Source organism: Oryctolagus cuniculus, chromosome 2 (assembly GCF_051225735.1).
Source record: "Oryctolagus cuniculus isolate XC-2025 breed Fujian yellow rabbit chromosome 2, ASM5122573v1, whole genome shotgun sequence".
Taxonomy (NCBI): domain Eukaryota; kingdom Metazoa; phylum Chordata; class Mammalia; order Lagomorpha; family Leporidae; genus Oryctolagus; species Oryctolagus cuniculus.
This window is the reverse complement of record NC_142868.1, coordinates 118527453-118554592: the sequence shown is the minus strand read 5'-3', so window position 1 is coordinate 118554592 and position 27140 is coordinate 118527453. Positions and strand designations below refer to the sequence as shown.

Genomic DNA, 27140 nt, shown 5'->3' with positions numbered 1-27140 from the left:
TCCCAAAAAGTCCTGGCTCCCCTTGGGCGTCCACGGTGGTGGAGCACGGACCGCCTGCTCTCTCTTCAGTTAGGTTCCGTGAAGGCGTCCATCCAGCTGCTGTGTGAGTCGTGCTGTCTTCAAGTCAAAGTCAAGGTTTCATTTTCAACTGTTAAGTTCTCTCTCCGCATGGTCCCCCAGCACGGCAGCCCAGCCTGTGGTACAGTCCTCCGGCGTGGAAGAGCACTTACTCGGGGTGGTATCTCTTAACGTGGTGTACGTTCCTTTCTGTGAACTCCCAAGGGTGAAGGCCTCGCTGGCCAGAAGCCAGTCCTCTGAAGAGCTCCTAGTGGGCACTGCGCAGCAGCTCCTCCGGGCTGTGAGTGAGACCGTGAGAGCCGCAGAAGCTGCCAGTCTCCGGGTGAGTGGGGGGCCGGGGTGCGGGGGGCCGCGTGGGACACTCACACACCACCCGGCACCAGGGCTCAGGGTCACGGGCCATGGCAACGTCAAAGCTTGCCACTTTCACAAGGATACTCAACCTTCTTTCTATTTATTTTTGAAAAGACTTTATTTCTTCAAAAGACAGAGCGAGAGAGAGAGAGAGGTCTTCCATCCTCTGGTTCACTCCCCAAATGGCCACAACAGCCAGGGCTGCGCCAGGCGGAAGCCAGGAGCCTGGAACTCCGTCTGGGTCTCCCACATGAGTGGCAGGTGGACACAGCGACACCTTAGGAAGGCGGAGCAGCCAGGACTTGGACGCGCTCCAGTATGGGATGCTGCATCCCAGGCGGTGTTAACGTGCGGCATCGCAACGCCAGCCCCTCTACCTTCCCTGTCGCTGTTGAATTCATCCTCATTCCTCCTCCCCATCTATCACCCAATTTCCTGTGCAATTCAGTTTGCCCAATTGTTATTGATCTACCTTCAATTTCTTTATTTCTTTAGCTGTAGCCTGTCTGTAGATGAGCCTGGCCAAGCATTCTTCATATCTGTTTGCTTGTTTTTTTTTCCCCTTATCTGTAGTATTTCTATTTAATTATTTTAATAGTTTTTAATCTCTCTGCTAAAATTCTCCATTTGGTCATGTACTTCTGTCCACTTTTCCACGAAGATCCTTAATATATTTATCATAGTTCTTTTCAATTCCCTGTGTAATTTGAACAGTGTGGCTCATACCTGAATCTGGGTTTTTGTTGTTGTCGTTTTGTCTTCTGACAGCTTTGTTTTGTGTTTCTTTTTGCATGTCTCATAACTTTCCATTGAAAATTTGGCTTATGCATGGAATAGTAGAGATAAAATAGATTTTTTGGGGGGTGAGCAAAACAAGATTTATTTAAGTGAGAAGCCTCCTACTGCAGCAGCCAGGAGGGGGCTCTAAGAGAAGCAGAGCCGAGAAACTTGTTAAAGTAGGACTAAAAAAAAAATAAAAGATTTCTTTATTTCTTTATTTATTTGAAAGGCAAAGTTACAGAGAGAGACAGGGAGAGACAGAGAAAGAGAGGGAGAATCTTCCATCTGTTCATTCACTCCCTGAATGCCCACAATAACCAGAGCTGGGCCAGGCCAAAGCCAGGATCCAGGAGCTCCTTCCAGGTCTCCCACATGAGTGCAGGGGCCATCCTTTACTGCTTTCCCAGGCACGTTAGCAGGGAGCTGGATCAGAAGTGGAGCAGTTGAGACGTGAACCAGCATCTATATGGGATGCCGGTGTCACAAGCTTCGGCTCACCCTGCTATGCCACAGGTTGGCCCCTGACCTCTTTCTCATGAGCACAGGAGTGGTTCCTTGCAAAAACCTATGAGTTTATGTGGATTTTTCTTGTGTGTGGCTCCCATAGGTTCTGTGTACTCACACCAGTGTTAAACTTGGCCATTAGCAATTTGTTAAACATTTTCCCTAAAATCTCACCAGATTGTGGGGTGGCCCTGTCTTCCTCCCATGCTCTTGTAGCCTATGAAAGCCAGCGTCTCTTTGTAGACATGCCTGTCTTTTATTAGATTTCAGACTAGTTCATTGCCTCCTAACCTGAGCTCTCTAGTGAGTTCAGGAACAGTTATGACTTTGTGGATGATGTACCTTTGCTGTTGTTGTTAGGGCATGAGCACCGCTCTTTCCAGCTTCCTATACCTGAAGTAGAAGCTGGAAATGGAGAATAGTTAAGTGTCCGAAAGAAATCTTGCTTAGACCTCTCTGAGTGCTGTTCCCCCTGTGTGTGATCCACTTCATCAATGGCTTCCTCTTCTTTTTTTTTTTCTTCTTAATTTATGTTCTTACTTATTTATCTGAGAGGCAGAGAGAGATAAAGAGACAGTGCTCCCATCCATTGGTTCATTCCCCAAACAGCCACAGGTCAAGGTTGGGGCCAGAGCCAGGGTCCAGTAACTCTATCCAGGTCTCCCATTTGAGTGGCAGGGTCCTAATGACTTGCGCCATCACCTGCTGTCTCCTAGGGTCTGCACTGGCAGAAGCTGGGATTGTGAGCCTGGCTCCTGCATATACTTTGGATCTGAACTTGAATTCTTTTTTAAAATTTAATTTTATTTATTTGACAGGTAGAGTTATAGACAGAAAGAGAGACAGAGAGAAAGGTCTTCCTTCCGTTGGTTCACCCCCCAAATGGCCACCATGGCTGGAACTGCGCCTATCAGAAGCCAGGATCCAGGTGCTTCTTCCTGGTCTCCCATGTGGGTGCAGGGCCCAAGCACTTGGGCCATCCTCCACTGCCTTCCTGGGCCACAGCAGAGAGCTGGACTGGAAGAGGGGCAACCGGGACTAGAACCCGGCACCCATATGGGATGCTGCCACCGCAGGCAGAGGATTAACCAAGTGAGCCACGGCACCGGCCCTGAACTTAAATTCTGCCTGCTCCAAAAGGATGAAACAATCCCACTGTCTAAACTGAATCACACCGTTTCCTCTACTTTGATTTGTGTGTGTGTGTGTGTGTGTGTGTGTGATTCCTTTATAGTACTCATCACAGTTTGTAATTATTAGTTTTCCTTCTTTGCATTTATTTATCTGGCTTGTTTATTAGAATGTGAACTCCATGAAGTTCCACACCTAGACTGGAAGGCTGGTGCATGCGGGTGCTAAAAATATACTGAGGGTAGCAAAGTGGTAAAGCCACCGCCTACAGTGCTGGCATCCCATCTGGGTACTGCTTCTACTCCCAGCTGCTCCACTTCCAATCCAGCTCTCTGTTATGGCCTGGGAAAGCAGTTGAAGATGACCCAAGTCCTTGGGCCCCTGCATCCACGTGGGAGACCTGGAAGAAGCTCCTGGCTCCTGGCTTCAGATCAGCACAGCTCTGGCCATTGCAGCCATCTGGGGAGTGAACCAGCGGATGGAAGACCTCTCTTTCTTTCCTTCCTTCCTTCCTTCCTTCCTTTCTTTCTTTCTTTCTTTCTTTCTTTCTTTCTTTCTTTCTTTCTTTCTTTCTTTCTTTCTTTTTTTGACAGGCAGAGTGGACAGTGAGAGAGAGAGAGAGAAAGGTCTTCCTTTTCTGTTGGTTCACCCCCCAAATGGCAGCTAAGGCCGGCGCACTGCACTGATCCGAAGCCAGGAGCCAGGTGCTTCTCCTGGTCTCCCATGCAGGTGCAGGGCCCAAGGACCTGGGCCATCCTCCACTGCCTTTCCAGGCCACAGCAGAGAGCTGGACTGGAAGAGGAGCAACTGGGACAGAATCAGGCACCCTGACCGGGACTAGAACCCGGTGTGCTGGCGCCGCAGGCATAGGATTACCCTATTGAGCTGTGGCGCCAGCCGAAGACCTCTCTCTTTCTGCCTCTGCCTCTCTATAACTCTGTCTTTCAAATAAATACATCTTTAAAAAAAAAAAAAAAAAGAGTACATAGACCAGGCATACCGGGTAAAAGGCCTTTGAGAAGTACACTTTTTTCAGCTCCGTGTCCTTTAGTCCTAGGAATATAAAAGGGGCTGTGGGAAAAGCTCTGGCCTGGCCCCTGAGGAGCAGATTGTGTCCCCCGCAGGAGCCATGGCCACAGTCCACAGCCTTCCACTGACCCAGCCACGCCAACCAAGGCAGGGCCACCGCCCACCCCACAATCCCCAGACCCGAGAGCCAAGCGAGTGTGCATGGCGCGCACCTGTGTCGCGGATCCGCTTAGGGCCCTGGCTTCCAGACGCACAGATATTTTGCAGAAAACGAAGACCCCAAGGGAGTGGGCACTTGAAGTGGAGAGAGGATCTGCAAGTATTGGCTACAGTCTCAGCACAGAGCAAACATGAAGAAGCCTCCACTGCGCTCCGTGCAGAGGGCCTTTCCAAACACGGTTCCGGGAGCCCCACAGCATTAGGGCTAGAGCCACCTGAGGCAGGGGGCCCCTAAGAAAGCGCTGCAGCCAAGCAGTGGGAAAGCGGCGCCATGCCTGCAGAACTGAATCCCCCCCCCCCCCCGCCTCTCCCTGCCTCTCTCCCCCTCCCTCCAGGGATTGAGGCAGCCACCTCCCGACCCAGAGGAACTGGAAGTAGCTGCCTTCTGCATGCAGTGGAGGAGAAAACTTCTGCAACACAGACTTCAAGAAACTTCCGACAGAGTCTGTGATGAGTGGGGCCTGCGGACAGCGAGCACGAAAACACCGCCCACGCTTGCAGCTGTGATCCGAGACGCGGTGTAAAAGCCAAGCCATAGCCTCCAAGGTCGGCTCCCTGCTCCCTGCTGCCCTGTCCTCGGGCCCGGGGGCTCCTGCCAGAGCTGGAGTCAGCCTGTGTGGACACAGTGGGCTGGGTGGCCAGGCCACCCTTACACAGAACTTTTTTTTTTTTTTTTTTGACAGGCAGAGTGGACAGTGAGAGAGAGAGACAGAGAGAAAGGTCTTCCTTTGCTGTTGGTTCACCCTCCAATGGCGCTGTGGCCCGTGCACCGTGCTGATCAGATGGCAGGAGCCAGGTGCTTCTCCTGGTCTCCCATGGGGTGCAGGGCCCAAGCACTTAGGCCATCCTCCACTGCACTCCCTGGCCACAGCAGAGAGCTGGTCTGGAAGAGGGGCAACCAGGACAGAATCCGGCGCCCTGACCAGAACTAGAACCCCGTGTGCCGGCGCCGCAAGGCGGAGGATTAGCCTAGTGAGCCGCGGCGCCGGCCTTACACAGAACTATTCCGACAGCATTCCTGGGTAGGCGGGCATCCTGGGGCCCCAGCAGGAGTGCTGGCCTTCCGAGAAGGACACTTAGACTTCCAGACTCGAGATGAGTCATCCATAGACTATAGACAGAGGGGCTAACAGGCGAGTGCCCTCAGCTTAAGCCTTTATTAAGACGTAGCAATGTGAGAACAGTTCCAGAGTGCTCTGCAGGGAGCCAGGAGCTGAAAGATTTATAGGTTAGACTGGGGAGGCCACAATTCACTTTGCTTGAATGATTAGACTCCGTTCAGGTTCTCCAAGGAGAAACTGGGATTGTGTCCACCGGGAGCTAGGAGGTGCAGGTGCGGGGCTGTAGGTGCTGACAGAGAGAGTAACAGCTGGAGCAGAGGCCTTACCCAAGCCCATGGGAATCTGTCAGTTTCACAAAGCTGTCTGGTAAAGGAACCAGGCAAAGAGGGATGAGGACATCGGACCCTTGTACATCCCTGAGGACTGAGTCCTGGGCTGGGGCCACAGTCTGGGAGCAGGAGCTCGCCGAGGGTCAGGGCCAGGGCCAGGGTCTCGCTTGTCTGTGGGGGCACCGTGTGAGCCGCCTAGATTCAGGTACAGCTCTCAGCAGGGAGGGGCCGGTGTTAGATGAAATTGAATTTCCCACAATCCAGTGGGGCAGTGGCTCAGATTTACAATAAAGGGTTTCTTCCAGGTTTTTTTTTTTAAGTGGGGTACAATCTGGTGAGTTTTGATGAGTGTGCCCCCGAACCTGTCACCACAGATGAGATAATGAACAGGTGCGTTGTCCCCAGCGTACCTGCCATGCTCCTTGGTCATCTCTGCCTGCCTCTCCCTGCCTCTCCCCCAGTCCCTATAACGACTAACCTGCTTGGACACTTGCAGGAGAGTCTGCACTCCCTAGGACTTTTATAGAAATACAATCACTCAGCAGGCATTCTCCCCACCCACGCCCGTCCCCTGCACCCCCAGCTTCTTTCGTTTGGCTCAAGTATTTTGATCCTCCTCCTTGTTGTGTGCACTAGTGATGCATTTCTTTTCATTGCCTCGATATTCTATTAAGGCCGGCGCCGCAACTCACTAGGCTAATCCTCCACCTGTAGCACCAGCACCCCGGGTTCTAGTCCCTGTTGGGGTGCCAGATTCTGTCCCGGTTGCTCCTCTTCCAGGCCAGCTCTCTGCTGTGGTCCGGGAGGGCAGTGGAGGATGGCCCAAGTGCTTGGGCCCTGCACCCCATGGGAGACCAGGAGAAGCACCTGGCTCCTGCCTTCGGATCAGCCCGGTGCACTGGCCACAGCGGCCATTAGGGGGTGAATCAACGGAAGGAAGACCTTTCTCTCTGTCTCTCTCTCTCACTGTCCACTCTGCCTGTAAAAAAAATTTTAAATAAAAAAGTCTACTAAGTGGATGTGTATACCAGCATGGTTTATCTGCTCACCTGTTGATGGATGTTTGCATTGCCAGAGGTTTGGAAACCGAAGCGAGGAATGGCTGGTTGCGTAAGTGAATGTAAAGCTACAAAATTATTTTTCAGAATGGCTGTACGATTTCACATCCGCATCAGCAGAGTTTGAAAGTTCATTTCCTCCAGATCCTTGCCAGCACTTGTCCCAGTCTTTTTAATTTAGCCGCTGTAGTAGGTAGGCACGGCATCTCACTGTGGTGTGAATTTTCATTTTGCTGGTGACTAGCGATGCTGTACTTATTTCCACCTGCTTATCTTCCTTAAGGCAACTTGTAGAATCTGTTGCCCTTTTTTCTATTTTTTTTTTTAATTTTGAGATTGTTTAAGTATTCTTTGTCGAGTATGTGACAGCAAGTGTTTCCTTTCAGTAGGAAGCTTGTTTCATGAAGATCATCTAATTTGTGAGTGCACTGTCTGTTTGGTGTCATTGTTGCTGTTGAACCGTGCTGTTGATGTCTTGAGAACTCTGCCGAATTTAGATCACAAAACTTGCTCCTGCTTTCATCTAAAAGATTGCTAGTTTCTACAACCGACTTTTAGATCTGCGGTCAGTTTTGAACCAACTTGTTTAAAGTGTGAGGTATAGCCAAGACACTCTGGCAGAAAAAAAAAAAAAAAAAAACTAAATGAAAGATCTCTGCGAGTGAGATCCTGGTAGAAAGAATGGGTCAGCAAAGGAGGTGCCTTTCTCTGAAGGGAGGAGAGAACTTCCACTTTGACTATGACCCTGTCAGAATAAGATCGAAGTCAGCGAACTCAAAAGGCTTCCAAGCTTTGGAAACTCATGACTAGAGCCTAGGGAGATTACTGACGCCATAAACAAGAGTGTCAATTTGTTAAGTCAACAACAGGAGTCACTGTGTACTTACTCCCCATGTAGGATCTCTGTCCTTAATGTGTTGTACAATGTGAATTAATGCTATAACTAGTACTGAAACAGTATTTTACACTTTGTGTTTCTGTGTGGGTGCAAACTGTTGAAATCTTTCCTTAATATATACTAAATTGATCTTCTGTATATAAAGATAATTGAAAATGAATCTTGATGTGAATGGAATGGGAGAGGGAGCGGGAGATGGGAGGGGTGCGGGTAGGAGGGAAGTTATGGGGGAGGGGAAAAGCCACTGTAATCCAAAAGCTGTACTTTGGAAATTTATATTTATTAAATAAAAGTTAAAATAAATAAATAAAGTGTGAGGTATAGGTCAGGGTTAATTTTTCGAGATGGATGTCCAATTGTTCTAATACTATTTATTGAAAGATTATCTTTTATGGGACCGGTGCTGTGGTACAGTGGTTTAAAGCCCTGGCCTGAAGCACCAGCATCCCATATGGACACCAGTTCTAGTCCCGGCTGCTTGTCTTCTGATCCAGCTCTCTGCTGTGGCCTGGGAAAGCAGTAGATGGCCCAAGTGCTTGGGCCCCTGCACCCACATGGGAGACCCGGAAGAAGCTCCTGGATCCTGGCTTTGGATCAACCCAGCTCTGGCTGTTGCGGCCATCTGGGGAGTAAACCAGCAGATCGAACACCTCCCTCTCTGTCTCTACCTCTTCTGTAACTCTGTCTTTAAAAAAAAAAAGTGGCCGGCACCGCGGCCCACTAGGCTAATCTTCTGCCTGTGGTGCTGGCACACCAGGTTCTAGTCCCGGTTGGGGCTCCGGATTCTGTCTCAGTTGCCCCTCTTCCAGGCCAGCTCTCTGCTGTGGCCCAGGAGTGCAGTGGAGGATGGCCCAAGTACTTGGGCCCTGCACCCCATGGGAGACCAGGAGAAGCTCCTGGCTCCTGGCTTCGGATCGGCGCAGCTCCAGCCATTGAGGCCATTTGGGGAGTGAACCAGCTGATGGAAGACCTCTCTCTCTGTCTCTACCTCTCTCTGTAATTCTTTCAAATAAATAAAATAAATCTTTAAAAAATTATCTTTTTTGCATTTAATTGCATTTGCACCTTGCACACAAAAAACCCACCTGATCATTGTTGTTTGGGTTTGTGTCTTCACTCCATTTTCTGTGTATTAGTCCGTGTCTGCCTTTCAGGAGTCTCACACAGCCTTGATTTCTGCTCTTATAATAAGCCTTAAAATTGGGTAGCATGAGTCTACCAACTTCGTTCTTCTTTTGCAAGTGGTTTTGACTATTTTCATTCCTTTGTCTTGCGTACAAATTTTAGAATCAGTTTTTATCTCACAAAATAATGCTGGGATTTTGTTGGAATTGCATTACGTTTCTAGATTGTTTAGGGAATAAAATATTTTTAAAAAATAAATATTAAACAAAATTAAAATTAAAATATTTTAAAAAATATTTCAGGAAGACAGATGGAGACAGAGAGAATTTCCATCCCTTGGTTCACTCCTCAAATGCCAGCAGCTGGAATGCAATCTAAATCTCCCTTGTGGCTGGCAGAAACTCAGTCACTTGAGCTATCATTGCCACCTCCTAGGTCCACATTAGCAGGGACCTAGATCAAGAGCCAGAGGTGGGACTTGAACCCAGGCACTCTGATATGGGGCATGGACATCTTATCCACTAGGGCAAAAACCAGCCCCTGATACCTCAACTCTGAAAATATTTGCAGTTCTTGAGTGCAATACATCTTTTCCATTTACTTAGGATACATTAATTTCATCAGTATAATGTGGCTTTAAACAGGACTCTGCACAGGTCTTCTATACTTGAACCTAAGTATTCTGACTTTCATGGTTATAAATAATACTGTAAAAATAAATTATACTGTTTTGAAAATTTTTCCCTTCCAATTTTCTATTACTAGTATAAAGAAATGGGATTGGTCTTTACATGTTACCCCTATATCCTGCTAGGAACTTTTTTTTTTTTTTTTTTTTTTTTTGACAGAGTTAGTGCGAGGGAGAGACAGAGAGAAAGGTCTTCCTTCCGTTGGTTCACCCCCCAAATGGCTGCCACAGCCGGCGCTGAGCCAATCCGAAGCCAGGAGCCAGGCACTTCCTCCTGGTCTCCCATGCGGGTACAGGGCCCAAGCACCTGGGCCATCCTCCACTGCCCTCCTGGGCCACAGCAGAGAGCTGGACTGGAAGAGGGGCAACCGGGATAGAATCCAGCGCCCTGACCGGGACTAGAACCTGGTGTGCTGGCGCTGCAGGCAAAGGATTAGCCTATTGAGCCGCGGCGCCGGCCCCATTCTGTTTTTATATTGTCAAGAATGTTTTAGAAATTTGTTATTTATTTGAAAGATGGAGACAGAGAGACAGAAATCTTCCACCTACTGGTTCACTCCCCAGATGCCTACAACAGCCAGGGCTGAGCCAGGCTGAAACCAGGAGCCTGGAACTCAAGCTAGGTTTCCTACGTGGGTGGCAGGGGCCCAAGGACTTTGGCTGTTACCTGCTGCCTCCCAGGATCTGTATTAATAAGAAACTGGAGTCAGGATCCAGAGCTGGGTATGAATCCCAGGTACTCCAATGTTAGATACAGGCATCTTAGGTGAGATGTTTATTTTTTTTCATTTTATTAGAAAGGCTGAGAGATGAACAGATGGACAGAGATCTTCAATTTACTGGTTCAGTCTCCAAATGCTAGCTGAAGCCACAAGGCAGGAACTCCATCTGTCGCCCACATGGCGGGCAGGGCGCCAAGTACATAAGCCATCATCTCCTGCCTTCCCAGGATGTATATTAGCAGGAAGTTAAGATTGGAAGTAGAGCTGAGACTTGAACCAGGCACTCTGACATGGGATGCAGATATCCCAAGCGGCATTATAACTGCTCTGCCAATCCCCACCAACACCACAAGCACCAAATACTGTTTGCAAATAGGCACTGAATACTCAGGGGAAATATGGTAGTTTGTTGATTCCAAGAAAGTACCTGTCTTTAAAACGTTTTATATTTATTTGAAAGGCAAAGAAACAGAGGTAGAGAGAGAGATCCTCTATCCACTGGTCACTCCCCAAATACCACAACCAGAAGGGCTAAGCCATGTCGAAACCAGGAGTCTGGAACTCAATTCAGATCTCCCAGGTAGTGGCAGGGATCCAAGTCCTTTTTTTGCATTTTTAATTTTTTTATATGAGAGTTAGTTATAAACAGAGAGAGGGAGAGACAGAAAGGTCTTCCATCCACTGGTTCACTCCCTAAATGGCCGCAATGGCCAGAGCTGAGCTGATCCAAAGCCAGGAGCCAGGAGCTTCCTCCAGGTCTGCCACATTGGTGCAGGGGCGCAAGAACTTGGGCCATCCTCCACTGCTTTCCCAGGATACAGATGAGAGCTGGATTGGAAGTGGAGCCCATATAGGATGCCAGTGCTGCAGGCAGAAGGTTGGTCCACTACTACGCCACAGCGCTGGTCCCCAGGGTGATTTTTAATGATTATTTCAAAGGCAGAGCAACAGAGAGGGGGCAAGATGGAGATGGAGACACACACACAGAGGGAGGGAGGGAGGGAGGAAAAGAAGGAAGGAGAGATGGGGGGGGGGAATCTTCTATCCACTGGTTCACTGCCCAAATGGCCACATTAGCCGGATCCGCACCAGAGTGAAGCCAGGAGCTTGGAACTTCATCTGGGTCTCCCACATGGGTAGCAGGGGCCCAAGCACTCAGGGTCGTCTTCCACTGCTCTCCCAGGTGCATTAGCAGAGAGCTGGATTAGAAGTAGACCAACCTGGACTCCAACCAGTGCTCAGATATGGCATGCCAGCGTCACAGGTGGCAATTTAACCTGCTGCACCACAGCACAATGCCAGCCCTTGGGACCCAAGTACTTGAGTCTTCAACTACTGTTTCTCAGGTTGCACATTTGCAGGCAGCTGGAATCGAAAGTGGACCTGGAACTTGAACCCAGACATTCTGACATGGGAAGCAGTGTGTCCCAAGAGGTGTCTTCACCATTGCACCAAACATCTGTTTGACTCACTTTTTCAAGTTGTCAAGCTTATTGACATAAAATTGTTTAGAGTGTCTTTTTCTTATGTTAGCCTTTTTGTATCTGTGGGATTTGCAGTTATGTCATGGCTCCCATTCTTGATACCGGCACAGTGATGCACTGCACAACAGCGCTTTGTTGAGTGACAGACTGTATGTACACATTCAGTGGTGGACCCGTGAGATTATATTGCCCAGTGATGTCACGGCTGTCTTAATTTGTGTAAGATGTTTGCACAATAACAGAATCACCCAAATTTCTCAAAATGTGTCCCTGTTGTTGATCAAAACATGACTGTAACTTACCTCTTCACTCATTTTTTTTCCTGATCAATCAACCTAAAGGTTTATCAAATTTTTAAAAAGATTTATTTATTTGAAAGGCAGAGTTACAGAGAGGCAGAGGCAGAGTGGGGAGGGAGGGGTCTTCCATCCGCTGCTTCACTCCCCAAATGGCCGCAACGGCCAGAGCTGAGCCAATCTGAAGCCAGGAGCCAGGAACTTCTTCAGGGGTCTCTCACGTAGGTGCAGAGCAAGCACTTGGGCCATCCTCCACCGCTTTCCCAGGCCATAGCAGAGAGCTGGATCAGAAGTGAAGCAGCCAGGACTCAAACTGGTGCCTGTTTGAGATGCTGGCATTGCAGGTGGTGGTTTTACCCACTGCGCCATAGTGCCGGCCTGGTCCTTTTTTTCTTGATCAGTTTGGCAAGTGGTTTATCAAATAAGTAATTTGTAATTTTTTTATATTGTTTTCCTGATTTTTTTTTTTTTTGACAGGCAGAGTGGACAGTGAGAGAGAGACAGAAAGGTCTTCCTTTTCCATTGGTTCACCCCCCAAATGGCCACTAAGGCTGGCGCACCGCGCTGATCCGAAGCCAGGAGGCAGGTGTTTCTCCGGGTCTCCCATGGGTGCAGGACCCAAGCACTTGGGCCATCCTCCACTGCACTCCCAGCAGAGAGCTGGACTGGAAGAGCAGCAACTGGGACAGACTCTGGCGCCCCAACCGGGACTGGAACCCGGTGTGCCGGCGCCGCAGGCAGAGGATTAGCCTACAGAATTGAGCCACAGCGCCGGCCTATGTTTTCCTGATTTCTACCGTTCTTGTTTCTTTTACTTACTTTGAGTCTACTTTGTTATTCTTGTTCTGGTGTGTCAAATTTAAAACTGAAGCCATCAATTTAAGACCTTTCTTTTATTCTAATATAGGCATTTAATGCTATAAATTACCTCCTAAATACTGCTGTAGCACAGATTCTGGTAATTTTGTTTTTATTTTCATTCAGTTCAAAATATTTTCTAGTTTCTCTTTTCATTTCTCTCTGGAAGAGGGTGGGGAGGGCACCTTGGCACACTTTAATAACGAGCGTGACATAGGTCAGCTCCTCCACGCCACCACATACTCATATCCCATTTGCTGCTGAACCCTCATAAAATGCCTTCCCGTATAATATCACACATGCACAGAAAACCACATTTCTCTTGCACATGAAGTCCATAAACTGAGAGACCCGTGAGTCCTGAGGTTCTCCATTCCAGGGGAATTCCTGACTGTCAATTCTGAACTGGAAGATGGGTCATGTGATGACCTGCATAGGCTTAGGTGCCCCCATTTTCAGAGACCCCATTTTCTCAAGGACAAAGTGCACCCACGTTCCACAGCAAGTGTGTTTTCACACATCCGTAATGATTAATCATATGAACATCATGACAACTGCTTTTGAGGTAATCTTTTGTCACGTATCTTTGTCATTTTTCTTATAATATTTTTATATCAAAGTCTTTTTTCAAGTTGCAACATTTTGAAGAAGCCATGGGCCCTGGGAAGGGACACACACCCCACATACAAAAGCCCCTGGTGGACATTTGGTGCAGCAGTTCAGTTGCTGCTTGCGATGCCTGCATCCCATCTTCGAGCGCCTAGTTTGATTCCTAGCTTCTTCATTTCTTTTTTTTTTTTTTAAGATTTATTTATTTTACTTGAAAGTCAGAGTTACACAGAGAGAGAAGAGGCACGCGTGGGGGGGGGGGTCTTCCATCTGATGGTTCACTCCCTAATTGGCTGTGACGGCTGGAGCTGTGCTGATCCAAAGCCAGGAGCTTCTTCCGGGTCTCCCACGCGGGTGCAGGGGCCCAAGGACTTGGGCCATCTTCTACTGCTTTCCCAGGCCATAGCAGAGAGCTGGACAGGCAGTGGATCAGCCGGGTCTTGAACCGGTGCCCATATGGGATGCTAGAGGTTCAGGCCAGGGCGTTAACCCACTGCGCCAGAGCGCTGCCCCTGGCTCTTCATTTTAGATCCAGCTTCCGGCTAAGGCACCTCCTAGGAGGCAGTAGCCAATGGATCAAGCACCTGGACCCCTGCCACCCACGTGGGAAACCTGGATTGAGTTCTAGGCTCCTGGCTACAGCTTGGCCCCCAGCTCTGGCTGTTGCAGGCATTTGGGGAGTGAACCAAAGGATGGAAAATCTTCATGTCTTTCAAATAAAATGAAATAAATAAAGGTCTCTGACATGAAGTCCAAGGCTGTCACGTCATAGTGTGTGCGGACACAGGGAGCTCCTGCTGAGCACGCACTGGGTGAGGTCATGGAGATGGCGCAGATGGAAACAGCTCCGAGGGCCACGGAGGAGAGCAGCACACAGCGCACTGGAACAGAATGTGGTCAGCAGCAGGGGCGCACACAGAGAACGAGTCCTGCACAGAGCCACAGATTAAGCAGAAAAGGCAACGGAGAAGGAGCCTGGACTGCCCAGCCAAAGGAGCCTGGACTTCTTGCCCAAGTAGAGGAAGTCAGGAATGCTTGGAGGCCAGTGAGTAGCAGGATACCAGCTGCATTTTTGGACAAACTGGTTGCTGTGTGGAGGACTTAGAATGGGGTTCCCACACTGAGTTCCTAGGTGATCCAGGAGTGGGACCCAGCACCCGTCCCACAACTTCAGCCATAATGTCTCTGCTTTTATCTATTTTTTTTACACTGGAGTTACAAATAAAATTTTCATTTAGAAATTGTAGAACATAAAGACAGTCTTTTGTTCACTAATAGGCACAGAACTGGCCAGGAAGAGGTGCTCAACAAATGTTTGTTGAGTGAAGATGGACATTTGCTACAAGGAATCAACCATTCCGATTCTCACTCAGTAATTATTAACCTGCGACCCTTCCACTGTGGGCAGTGTTCTTCCCTAGATAAGGACGTTGGCCAGGACATAGAACTTGCCTTGTCAGGGGAACGTCAGCAGATACAACGGAGGCTTGAAAGGAGCCTGAGTGTTCTTGCTCCAATCTAAGCAAGCAATCTGAGAGCAACCTCTCAGATTCAGATATTTTAACAGAACATTAATTTTAGCAAATTTAAGAGAGGCGGCCAGCGCCGCGGCTCACTAGGCTAATCCTCTGCCTTGCGGCGCTGGCACACCGGGTTCTAGTCCCGGTCAGGGCGCTGGATTCTGTCCCGGTTGCCCCTCTTCCAGGCCAGCTCTCTGCTGTGGCCCGGGAGTGCAGTGGAGGATGGCCCAAGTGCTTGGGTCCTGCACCCCATGGGAGACCAAGATAAGTACCTGGCTCCTGCCATCGGATCAGCGCGGTGCGCTGGCCGCAGCACGCTGGCCGTGGTGGCTATTGGAGGGTGAACCAATGGCAAAGGAAGACCTTTCTCTCTGTCTCTCTCTCACTGTCCACTCTGCCGGTCAAAAAAAAAAAAAAAAATTTAAGAGAGGCTTCCTGGATTGAAGGCAAGATCAAGCAATGGGGCCTTAAATGCTATTACTCTTTTTTGGTTAAATGAACTTCAGTGTCTGTGTACTAAGAATAAACTGGGGGCCAGTGCTGTGGCATAGCAAGTAAAGTCGCCACCTGCAGTGCTGGCATCCCATATGAGTGCCGGCTCAAGTCCTCGCTGTTCTACTTTCCATCCAGCTCTCTGCTATGGCCTGGGAAAGCAGTGGAAGATGGCCCAAGTCCCTGGGCCCCTGTATCCACGTGGGAGACCTGGGAGAAGCTCCTGGCTCCTGGCTTCAGATCGCCTTAGCTCCTGCTGTTGCAGCCATCTCGGGAGTAAAACCAGCGGATGGAAGACCTCTCTCTCTCTCTCTCTGCCTCTCAAATAAATAAATAAATCTTTTCAAAAAAATAATAAACTGGCCGGCACCATGGCTAACTTTGTTAATCCACTTCCTGCAGCACCGGCATCCCATATGGGCACCGGGTTCTAGTCCCAGTTGCTCCTCTTCCAGTCCAGCTCTCTGCTGTGGCCTGGGAAGGCAGAGGAGGATGGCCCAAGTGTTTGGGCTCCTGCACCTACAGGGGAGACCAGGAAGAAGCACCTGGATCCTGGCTTCGGATTGGCACAGCACTGGCCATAGCAGCCATTTGGGGAGTGAACCAACAGAAGAAAGACCTTTCTCTCTGTCTGTCTATAACTCTACCTGTCAAAAATAAATAAATAAATAAATCTTTTAAAAAAGAAAATATAAGGGCAAAGAGTTAAATGCTATCCCCTTCCTTGCAGAAGGTCTGGGATAGGTCCTGTTTGCAAACTCTTACAAGTACACATGGCTCCCCTATGCTCTGTCTTCAAATGCTGAAGTGTGCCGGCGCCACGGCTCACTAGGCTAATCCTCCGCCTTGCGGCGCCAGCACACCGGGTTCTAGTCCCGGTCAGGGCGCCGGATTCTGTCCCGGTTGCCCCTCTTCCAGGCCAGCTCTCTGCTGTGGCCAGGGAGTGCAGTGGAGGATGGCCCAAGTGCTTGGGCCCTGCATCCCATGGGAGACCAGGAGAAGCACCTGGCTCCCGCCATTGGATCAGCGCGGTGCGCCAGCTGCAGCGTGCCAGCCGCGGTGGCCATAGGAGGGTGAACCAATGGCAAAAGGAAGACCTTTCTCTCTCTCTCTCTCACTGTCCACTCTGTCAAAATAAATAAATAAATAAACAAATGCTGAAGTGTTATTCAGGCAAAGCAGCACACTGCCAGACAGGTATTATTAGAAACATTTTTATTTAAATCCTGACAATAAAAAGGTAACACAGGGAAAAAAATGACAGAAACTTGCAGTAACAGAATGCAACCTGGAATTTATAGAGAATTAGAAGGAAAAAAAAAAAGAGAATCTTGATTTTGCCAAGTGGTTTGCTATTTCTCAACATAATAATTTTCCAATTCAGCAAAATAACTGTTGAACAGAGAATAAACAGATTAACAAATTAGTTAATCTACTGAAGTGTCATCTACTACACCTTCCAAAGTGAAGCAGTAAGGCAGTATTTCCCCAACATCTGAAATACAACTTGAAGAACTGAAATAATACTAGAAAGTTAAAACAAACAAAAATCAACCTACCTCATACCAAACAGGCGTAACCTGGATTTCAGGTCACAGAGTGTGCTGGTAGATCTGATAGAAGATAGGTGATCCTAAGTCTAGGCACCTCCCCCCGCCCCCACCACCACCACTGTCAGCCCTACACACTTCCTCTGGACGCACCTGCCACGTTCAGGCACAGACGCCTGAGCTTAAACACAAAGGCCCTGGGCCCCGGGCCCTGGATCTATGCTGAGCCCTTTCTGATTCCTGGATGGATGGGGTAAGAGTGGGAAACAAACAAAACGAACTTTAAACTTTGGCAAGTCAGTACACAAATGACTATTTCTTGATTGTCACTTTTGTAAGGAAACTTCATTCTAACTCTTGAAAAGATATTTTATGTTATTTGACATCCCTCAAACATGTGAAGGGTAAATTCCTGTTCAAAAGAGTTGGACTAAGACCTCTTCCCTGTAATAATGGTTAGTTCATCATTTTTGCACCTTCTCTAACAGGCATATAAAATGTGTGGTCTACCATGGACAAATAGCCAAAAGACGTTGCTGGTTATAGAGGCCTGGGAACATGTGGATAATATTTTGAAAATTTTGGTCTCTATATATTGCCTTTATAAATAAATTATGTGTTTCAGAACTTTCATAAACTATTAGCTAAAGCAAATTTCAGCATTCCTCTAAATCCTAATACCTCTGTGAGGGTAGTAAAATCAATCATGAGCCACGTACGTGGGACTCAATAATTGGCAGAGCTGGTTGCTTCTAAAATGCTATCATTAGCTGACCACTTTTTTTTTCTAACAAACTCTAAGTTAAAAAAGAGACTCAAGATTAAACAATGCTATAAAATACTATTCAAAGAACTCACAATCTTTGATATTAAGGAACAAATTTTCTTTATGCCTGCCATGATTTTGCTAACTGTAACATACTTGTTTTGTTCCCAAGGGTAATGAAAGCTGTTTAAAGATGAGACAAAGACCCCAAATTAGAGTCCCATCATCACTTGAAAGGGTAATTTTTGCTGTTAGTGGTGTCAGGCTATCAGGAATTTTAAATGCTACCGATAATTCCTTAAATTAGACCTATCTTCATAATTTTGGTTGATAGTTTAAGAACAAAGTTGGGGAGGAATATAATTAAAACCAAAAATATATGACTTTGGTTATATACCTTTCTGGTTATGAAAAAAATCCTTCACATATATATAGGAATAAATTACTGATCTATTCAAATTTTCCCCATGGAGTAAGTGGAGTTATGTTTGAAGTCTGGAGGACTTTTAAGAATTGTGAGTTATTATAGAAACATATGACCTCCTCAGTTGTATGTTGTCCTAACCTTGCCTTCATATTGTTTGGGGATGGGAGTGGGAGAAAAGGAGACGAAGTGGGGGTACTGGTCTTGTGGCACAGAGGGTTAAGATACCAGTTCTGATGTCACCATGCCCTACCAGAGCTCGTTTGAGTCCCAGATACTCCACTTCCCATCCAGCTCCCTGCTAATGTGCTTAAGAAAGGAGTGGAAAATGGCCCATGTAGGAGACCTGGATGGGGTTCCTGGTTCCTGGATTTGGCTTGGTTCAGCCCTGGCTGTTGTGGCTATTTGGGGAGTGAACCAGCAGATGGAAGACCTGTGTCTCCCATTCTATTTATTTCTGTCACTCTGCCTCTCAAATAAGTAATCTTAAAACAGATAGCAAGAGAGAAAATGGGTTCCCTATGTCTACTGAAAAGAAGTATAATTGATAAGTTCATTCTAATATGATCAGGGAATGCTTCTGCCATCTCTGTTCTAGTTGACAGCACCTGTGAAACCTACTCCTGATTGGATGTCAAGAAGCAGCTAGCAAAGTACACGCTCTATGCCTGGGTTCGCTGCTAAGGGGAAACTTAAAAGTACGTAGACACAGATGAGTCTTGTCTCTGAAAGTACAAAATGTGGCTTAGAATAACTTCCTACTTAAAAATTAGAAATTCTAAGCATTATGTTGATGTTAGCTTGACATCCTTTCTTAGGTCTGCATTCTTTCCAAGGAAAAGGCAAGTTAATTTGGGTCTTCTTACAACTAGCAAATATTGCTGATAAACAACATACATACCCGAACACAACACTCCCGCAATAGTGGAACTGGTAGCCATTAAAATAGCTTCTGCAGACCACATTAAGCTGTCTGGGGAAAAAACATCACGTAAACACCAAGTCATAACATACTGGGAAGGAAAACAGCTTTAAACATTCAGACCCTGTTTGGTTATATTTTATCAAAACTTAGGTTTTCTAAACTAAGTCTTATTTAAACTAACTATAGCTAATATTTTTTTCTACTGGGCTTAATTTTTTGTTTCATTTTATTTTTGTTTGATACATAATAATCATACCTTTTTATGGGTTTTGAATACAATAATATTTTCAAGCACTGCTAAACCATTTCTGGAAAAAAAAAAAAAAAACTACAACTCTTTGTTTTAGAAACTCACAAAAACCCAAGGACTGAAGGTTCCAGGGGCCCTATCAGTGGACTCTTCTACAGACGGCCCTCAGAGGCAGAGCCCTCAACACAGAGCAGCTACTGAGGTGCAGCCTTCAGTGTGGCAGGGTAACGCCCAGGAAGTCAACTGTAGCCCAAGATTCTGGGTAGTGTACACAGGGATGTGCGACCAGCCCCTCCCAGGTCTCACATCTGGCCCCTAGGGACTTCCTAATTTCTAGCTGCTATGAACCGAAGGAAATGATACCTTTATCAAGCAAGTGCGGAATCCGAAGACCTCAATGTCACATGCCTGAGAGGTGAAGTAAATAAACCCGTTTCTGAGTCAAGCAAACACATCATGCAACATGGACGCTCACAACATTTTTACCCTTCATCAAAACCCAACCTGTATAAAATGGGCAGAGAAGTCAGATACCAAGGAGACACTACAAGTTTATACAGCTCTAAGGTATGGAAGTCCTGTGTCTTTGTGGCACAACAATGCTTAAGGAAATTGTTAACTTGATGGGTTAATAGTCTCTGAAACAACTTCTCAGGCAAGTCTATCTTTGTGTCTTCAGTGTACATCATCTAAAACAATAATATTGGTATATCACAGTAACCGTATCATGTTGTTTTGGAATTTGTACAACTTAATACACCCCAATGGAGGTTTAACTATTATATTCATGAAAGTTATAAAGCAATTTTGTATTTACAAATACTTTACAAAAATCATTCATTCGTTCCTTGCATCAAATCTGTGGTCAATTAAAATTATCTCCATTTCACAGAAAATGAACTAGACATTGAAATAAACTGTCTAGCAATCAGTACAAGAAGAGAACATGATTTCATTTTCTTTAAACTTCCAGCACTTCTGGTGTTCTCTCTCCTCCTCCCTCCCTCTCTTCAGCAATGTAACTTACTGAAAGCTCATACGATTTATCTAGTAATAAACTATTTCTCCATTCTTAAATAAGATTAGCAAGGAACACGACTATGTAAAAGTCCCATGGCAATTACAATAGACAGAAACCTAAGCATACAGCATTTCACAATTAGGGGGCTCTGACTGCAGCTTAATTATGGGGTTTGGAGCATTCAGCTGGGAAACACAGAGGGTCTATAGAGATATGCTTGCTATTACTGAGGCAGGGTGGAATTCACTCCAACTTTGACTTGTTTTAGGGTTGCAAATCAGGTTCTCAGCAAGATATGGAAAAGAAGTTGCTAAATATAAATTATTAGGCTCTTTTGGTGTACCAGTTCAACACACTGATATATACCTTCTTACTGAACATGGAAGTAAACAGGCACAAAACTTCTGTCACAAACCAGAACACCCAGCAACAGGTGTTTGGCCTGGTGGTTAAGACACCTGCATTTCACACTGTAGTAACTGGGTTGGACTCCCAGTTCTAGCTCCTGAGTTCAGCTTCCTCTTAATGCAGACCCTGGGAGGCAGCAATGGTGGCTCAAGTTAATGGGTTCCTGCCACCCTAGGTTTGAGTTCCCAGCTTCTAGCTTCAGTTTGGGGAGTAAACCACTGGATGGAAGCTCTCCGTCTCTCTGCCTCTTAAATAAATAAAAATTTAAAATAATAATAATGAGTTCAGTAACATCTCAGCTGATGAACTTACCCAGACTGTTATTTTTAAAAGTTATTTCTATTATCTCAAAATATGTGTATCCTAAGAATAAGGACATAATTTATTTTTCAGTGTGATAATGTCAAGTACATTCCATGGATTCTGAAAATATAGATTACCTTAAGTAACAGCTCATTAGTAAAGGAAAATAGATACTTACTAAATTTTTGTGAGAAAGTAGAAAAGAAGGAGAATATTAAATAATCCATGTTGATCAAATATGACAAAATGTCCTGTGAGTCAATGTTATCGCAAAAAACTCAGTACTAAAAATAATTTTAAAAATAAATAAAATATTTTCACATAAAATATTCTGTCAGCTTTGAAACTATGCTGAACTTTCTTGTAAAATAGCCTCAGCTGATGCCATAAGGACTCAAAACTAATGAATTAATGAACATTACACACTTTGCATTAATGACTTTTAAACCTTACATTTAAATTAATCTTTCAACATCTCCTTTAGTAGTAAAAATAATTTCTATCAAGAATTTTAATCCCATGTTTTCATACATTTTTATTTATTTGAGAGGGGAAGCAGAGAGCAGAAGGGAAGACAGTAGAGGGAGTGAGAGAGCAAAAGATTCCCCGATGTACTGATTCACTCCCCAAACACCAAACGCCTTGCAATGGTCAGGTCTGGGACAGAGCCAAGATGGGAGCCAGGAACACAACCCATGTCTACCACGTGGGTGCCAGCTGAACCACCACTGCTGCTTCCCAGGGATGCACTAGCAAGAAACTAAAGTAGGAGCCAGATATGAGAATCAAAGCATGCACTCTGACAGAGGATACAGGCATCTCAACAGGGAGGCCACAGGCTTGCTCTCTGGGTCCTAATTTGATCTTTAACAAGCCAAATTATCTCTTTCGTATGACATTTAAAATATAAACTGCATTACTTAACAATTATAAAATACATGAATGAGTTAAGGATTTGCTAAAAAAATTCATTTACTAAACTTCAGAAATTGTACTGATTTGATACTGATTAAAGAGTAAATTGTACTTTGGGACATACATATATATATATATTCATTGTCAGATTTAACCATTTTATTGACTTTTCAATTAACAATAAAGTTAATTTGGACACTAAATCAGAAAATACTTTCTATGGTGACTTTAAACTGCATTTTTCAACCCACAAATTTATCCAGAGCCATGTTTTAGGCAGTAAGAATTCACATTCCCTCTAACTGTCCTTCCACAGAGAATACAATGAACTTCGTAGGTGGGCAGAGTTCTGTTCACTTAACTGCGACCGCGTTTCCTCGTTTTACCATGGAATTGAAGCAAGAAAAACTGGACAGAGAAGTGAATAGAAAGGATTTTCATTATTATCAAACCATATGCTATCTGAGTGTTAAGGTTCCCACACAAATATTTTGCTGTATATTTTTAAAATCACTTCTCAAAGGTAGCTGTTTTCATCTAAGAACTGATTTTACTAGCTATTTTCATTATCTTTTATCATGAAATACTCCTTTTTCAAGTTACTTACTGGAGTTTACACCAGCAAACACAGTCAGGAAACTCCAGTTTAAGATATGTGTCAGTGTAATACTTAGTTTCAGTTATAAATCATGTATGTATAAAACAAACAGAGCTGCTATTATCTACATACTATAATAAAGAATGAATATAAGTTGTTTTTCATAAAAATACAACTTCTTATCAATTTATATTTCCAAAATATGAGGGCATTAAATACTTAAAATGCCAGGTAATCCCCTCTGTTACAGAATGCCAGTCAGGTTAGAACTGAAAGAGGTTCTTTATTGATAAGACATAGATAGTTGACTACCTGCAATCTATATGTTTTCTTGCTGTTTAAGAAAAAATATAGAACCTAGACATTTAAAACATTATCAATGTAATAATCACTACAGACTCACCATATCTTTTAAAATTTTGTTAAAAATTGCCAAAACCATGATGAGCACAATTATTACAGCTACATTATTTGGAAAAGTAATATAAATTATGCTGCTAAAGACAAAAACATTGAGATACATAAACATCACAATGTAACAGCAATAACTCATGACTATTTGATATGAAAAATTAAATTTAAAAAGTTATGTTAGAGAACTTGGGAATCTTTCCCTTTAGCAAAACATTCTTCTATTTATATACCTTCCAACGTCTATGATACAGTATACAATAAAATACTTTTAAAAGATATGACATTCAAATGCTTCATTTACACAAACAGTATTACCAATACTAATAAAGTGATGCCCTTAAACAGTAACTGCTCTGCTAATTTTGATTGTAAAATATTTTCTTTACTTCATTTTGTATTTTAGTTAGCAGTTGGCATTACATACTAATCAGTTCTGGGCTGACAAATGGAGATGGTTTTAGTCAAAATACTGTTTCTCAAAAGTAAGGTACATCAATTGCTTGCAACTAAACAATCATATAAAAGTGGTAATCATTTATCTAAACATTGATTATGAAAGACAACTAGCATATATTCAGGCAGAGCACTGAATTCATGATGGGTTATTTACAATAAAAGTACTTTTACTAAAACTAACATGATATATAAGTTTCTATGTCAATTACTACAGTCTCTTAAAGTTATAAAAATATTATATAAAATACCACAGGCTTTAGAGGATATAACTTCATGTGGTTCTGATACTAGCAGCTGAAAAGTGTTTATAATTTAAAAATAAATAAACTATAGAGGTAAACCAGTTACAAAACAGCAGAGGACTGCAATAGTCACAAGAATGAAAAGAATTGCTTGATTACAGAACAGCTAACAAAATGGTGAAGCAGTTGGATCAAAAGTTTTAAAAACCTCTTTTAGAGATTTATCATCTGTTTCTCTATTGGGATCATTATCTGGAATTGGGCTCACTTGTCCAGGTGGCCTTGACTGCCTTGGATCGCTGTACTGGGGTCTAATCAAACCTGTGAGGGCCTGAATAGGAAGACTGTGCACTGCTGGGAACTGAACCTTACTGGAACTTCTGAGACTATCCACCTGTGTGTCAGCTGGCCCATCGACAGTGCCTTCCACATTTGGAGAGCTTTTTTGTGGCAGGACTGCTTCGCCAGGGGAAGGCTCGTTTTTGTCATTATTTTTTAACCCACCACTTTTTTTCTCATTCTCTGAATTTTCTCCTAAAGCAGCTGTTGCTACCTCTGATGTAGATGAACCCTGCTCCCTAGGGTCATACAAACTAATAGCACTAAGGACAGAACTTGGAGTTCCCAGTGGAAGGCCTGCTGAAGATGAGAGTTTAGGAGCGTATGGAGGCAGAGCCCCAGAACTAGCATTGCTAGTTACTGCCCCTGAGGACTGTGATGAACCCGAGTTTGATCTGGCTGAATGAGGGGCACTCTTGGATGGACGTGATTCCTTCACAGCCACCTGATGAGACTCCGCATTGGGCAGTCTGTGAAGCCTAGGATCGAAATTCTTTTGCAGCCTAGGATCTCCTAATTTACTTCCTGAACTATGTGAGTCTCCAAATTGTTCTGGGTAGCCTTCTCTGCTTGTTGTGTTACTTTTGGCTTTGATTGCTAATTTTGGATCATTAGATGCTATATTTTGATGAAGATCACTTTTTGTATTCCATAACCTACTGAGCCTCTGGTCAGCTATTAGAGGGGGCAGAGGTAAATTGATTGAAGATACTGGATCAGGTTTAGGTAAAGGTACTGGAAGTAAGTCTTCAGGAGCCCACACAATGTGTTTTGCAAAGTTGGGTTTAGTTAGGATAATGTCCATTTTAATGTGACTGAACTGTCTCAACTGTGACCTTGGATCCTGGAGCATTATACCAGGTAAAGGTTCCAAAGGTATGAGGAAGGCTTTTTCTCTCAGTTCTCTTTCTGTATCTTCATCATCATCATCCCCTCTTTTGTGTTTGACATTAGTACCAGTGTTTGTATGATGTAAATCAAACTTTGCTCCACCAACAGAAGAGCTTACATGACCACTTCCATTCCCTCTTAATTTCCTGGGATCCCATGCAAGTCTAAGATCCAGCGGGGCAGACTCGGACGGTTTTCGAACATCTTGCCTTGAGTTGGCCCTAAGTCTAGGGTCAACCACTTGATTTCCTTTACTTTTCTCCTTAGCAAGTCTTGGGTCAGTAGGAGTGCTAAGTTCTGTGGAAGGCTGTTGCTGGTTCCTTAAAGTTTCTGTTTGTTTCTGTAACGTTTTCAGTATTGACTTGACACTGCTTCCTTCTTCCTCTTCACTACTGGAATACCAGTTAACCGTATCATCTAAATGCATATAAAAATTTATTGTAAAGACTGAAGTATTCATATTTTGCCTTAATTAAGATAAAAAATAATATTTCTGAAATCATTATAGTCTAACTTTAAGAAAATACATGATAAGAATGCCATGTTTCAATTCTGGAACAAGATGAAAAGTGGTAAAGTGATTACCAATTTGTTGAGTAACTCTGTAAAGGAAGAAGTACATATCGGAATATATGTAAAATCTTTCCATTCAGAGAAAAGTCAGGATCTTTCATTCCAGTTGGCCAAAGGAACTAAAAAATGTGTGCCATTTGTACAGCAGGGTTGGGGAGAAGGGAAGATACTCTTGGAAAGGTACTCTACACTGTTTGAGTCTCATCAATTCAAACAATCCTTAAGCTTCACAGCTCTGGACTTAAAACAAGGGAAAACAATTAACTAACAACCATGGTGATGGGAGTTGAGCAAATGAGGGACTGGGTGAAATTTCATTTATGCTTTATTCTATCTTTAGATGTTTAACATTTGCGAACATATTAGCTATTCAAACTGAAATTGAAAAGTAACAAAATAAATCTAACATCCTAAAATTTATGTATTTTAACTTTCTGAGACCGTATTGGGCCTTACTCATAATGCCTATTTAGCCCTAATGCACTGGGCACACTTTTAAGAAGCCTGATTATCAGAGGTCCTCTCCCTAGTTAAGTAGGAGGGATCACAAATGGATGTTTCTATAGGAGGGCAGTTCTCCTTCCTGGCCATTAAAACATACATAGGTTGGCTCAAAATTGGCCACATAGTATCTACTCTTCACATTCTTGTCAGAACCCATCTCTATCTTCGAACATCCTGCATCAGTAAAATATCCTAGATATTTTCATTTTTACCTTATTTTGCTGCCCACTACATTTCTACCATATGAAAGTGTGGGTCTCTGGCTTAGTTTGAACAGAACTGTGCTTTATTAAAACAAGCACTGGTATTTAGGGTGGAATGTGGTTTAAAACAGTATATAGCATATCACAAGAGCAAAGTTTTACTCAGATCTCTGTACTTCTAGATACTACATCTCCTTTCTTCTCTTTGATCACCAGGAAGCATTTAGCTGGACCTGTGATTCACTTCAACTGGATGCAGTTACTTTAAATATTTCTGTATAGTGACTCTACTGGTAATATTTGTTGTTTTTATTCTTACTTTCTTTGCATTTTCATAACAATTTATTTTAAAAGCAGTCTTAAATCATTTTTGGAATGACAGTGAATCGTAACAGGATGTAGAAGTGCAGAGATAGGTCAACGGAAAAGAGGTATTAGCTCAGAAATGACAGTTAACAGCTTTTTTAATCAAAAAAGACATACAATTAATGAAAGCATTACAATTTATAAAAATGAAAACACATAAACCTAGCTGTTAAAGATTATTTTTTTCTTTCTATTCACAGCAAACAATTCTCACTGAACATCAACAACTATGTATCACAGTGTAAAATTTTATATCATTTTGAGTTTTCTTCTTTATGAAAATATAAAGTTCGCAAGAATTTTGGAAAGATCGTCATTAAAGTGTTTTTTAAATTAGGTTTTAGTACTTGAAGTAATATATTTAAATAGTAAAAATATGCACTTATGAGAATTCTTCATTTCCTTAGATAAATGAAGAGTTAGCCAGTCTACAGCCATACCACCCTGAATGCGCCCGATCTCGTCTGATAAATGAAGAGTTAGCTTACCTCCTTTGAAAATATAACAGATCATGTTCATAACCTTATAGCTACCTACTCTTAACTTATATAGTTATTTATGATTAAGAGTGGCCAAATACAAACTAAAAAAGAGTACCCAAACATATCAGTATGTCAATTATGTAATTCACAAAAAGAAGTGCTTTAAATTTTTCTGATCCTTAACTGAATTAATTGCTATATACTTATCAATACCCCAAATTCTAAAATATACTTACTATTTTCATCTAACCTTTTTTTCACTAAAAAGTATTTGT

General features: G+C 44.1%; 2 protein-coding genes across 3 annotated transcripts in view; one reads left to right on the top strand and one right to left on the bottom strand.

Moving 5' to 3' along the window:
- LOC127489680 (uncharacterized) overlaps positions 1-4749 on the top strand; it is a 28130-nt gene extending 23381 nt beyond the window's left edge. Inside the window, exons 6-7 of the mRNA XM_051841412.3 lie at positions 283-400; positions 4431-4749. Coding sequence (XP_051697372.1) covers positions 283-400; positions 4431-4619 — 307 coding nt within the window. The 3' untranslated portion in view covers positions 4620-4749. The remainder of the gene's footprint in view (positions 1-282; positions 401-4430) is intronic.
- A 17909-nt stretch (positions 4750-22658) lies between these two features.
- ZC3H6 (zinc finger CCCH-type containing 6) overlaps positions 22659-27140 on the bottom strand; it is a 61712-nt gene continuing 57230 nt past the window's right edge. For both annotated transcript variants that reach the window (XM_070068806.1, XM_070068807.2), the window contains exon 12: positions 22659-25154. In XM_070068806.1, the coding sequence (XP_069924907.1) occupies positions 23674-25154 (1481 nt within the window). In that variant the 3' untranslated portion in view covers positions 22659-23673. The remainder of the gene's footprint in view (positions 25155-27140) is intronic.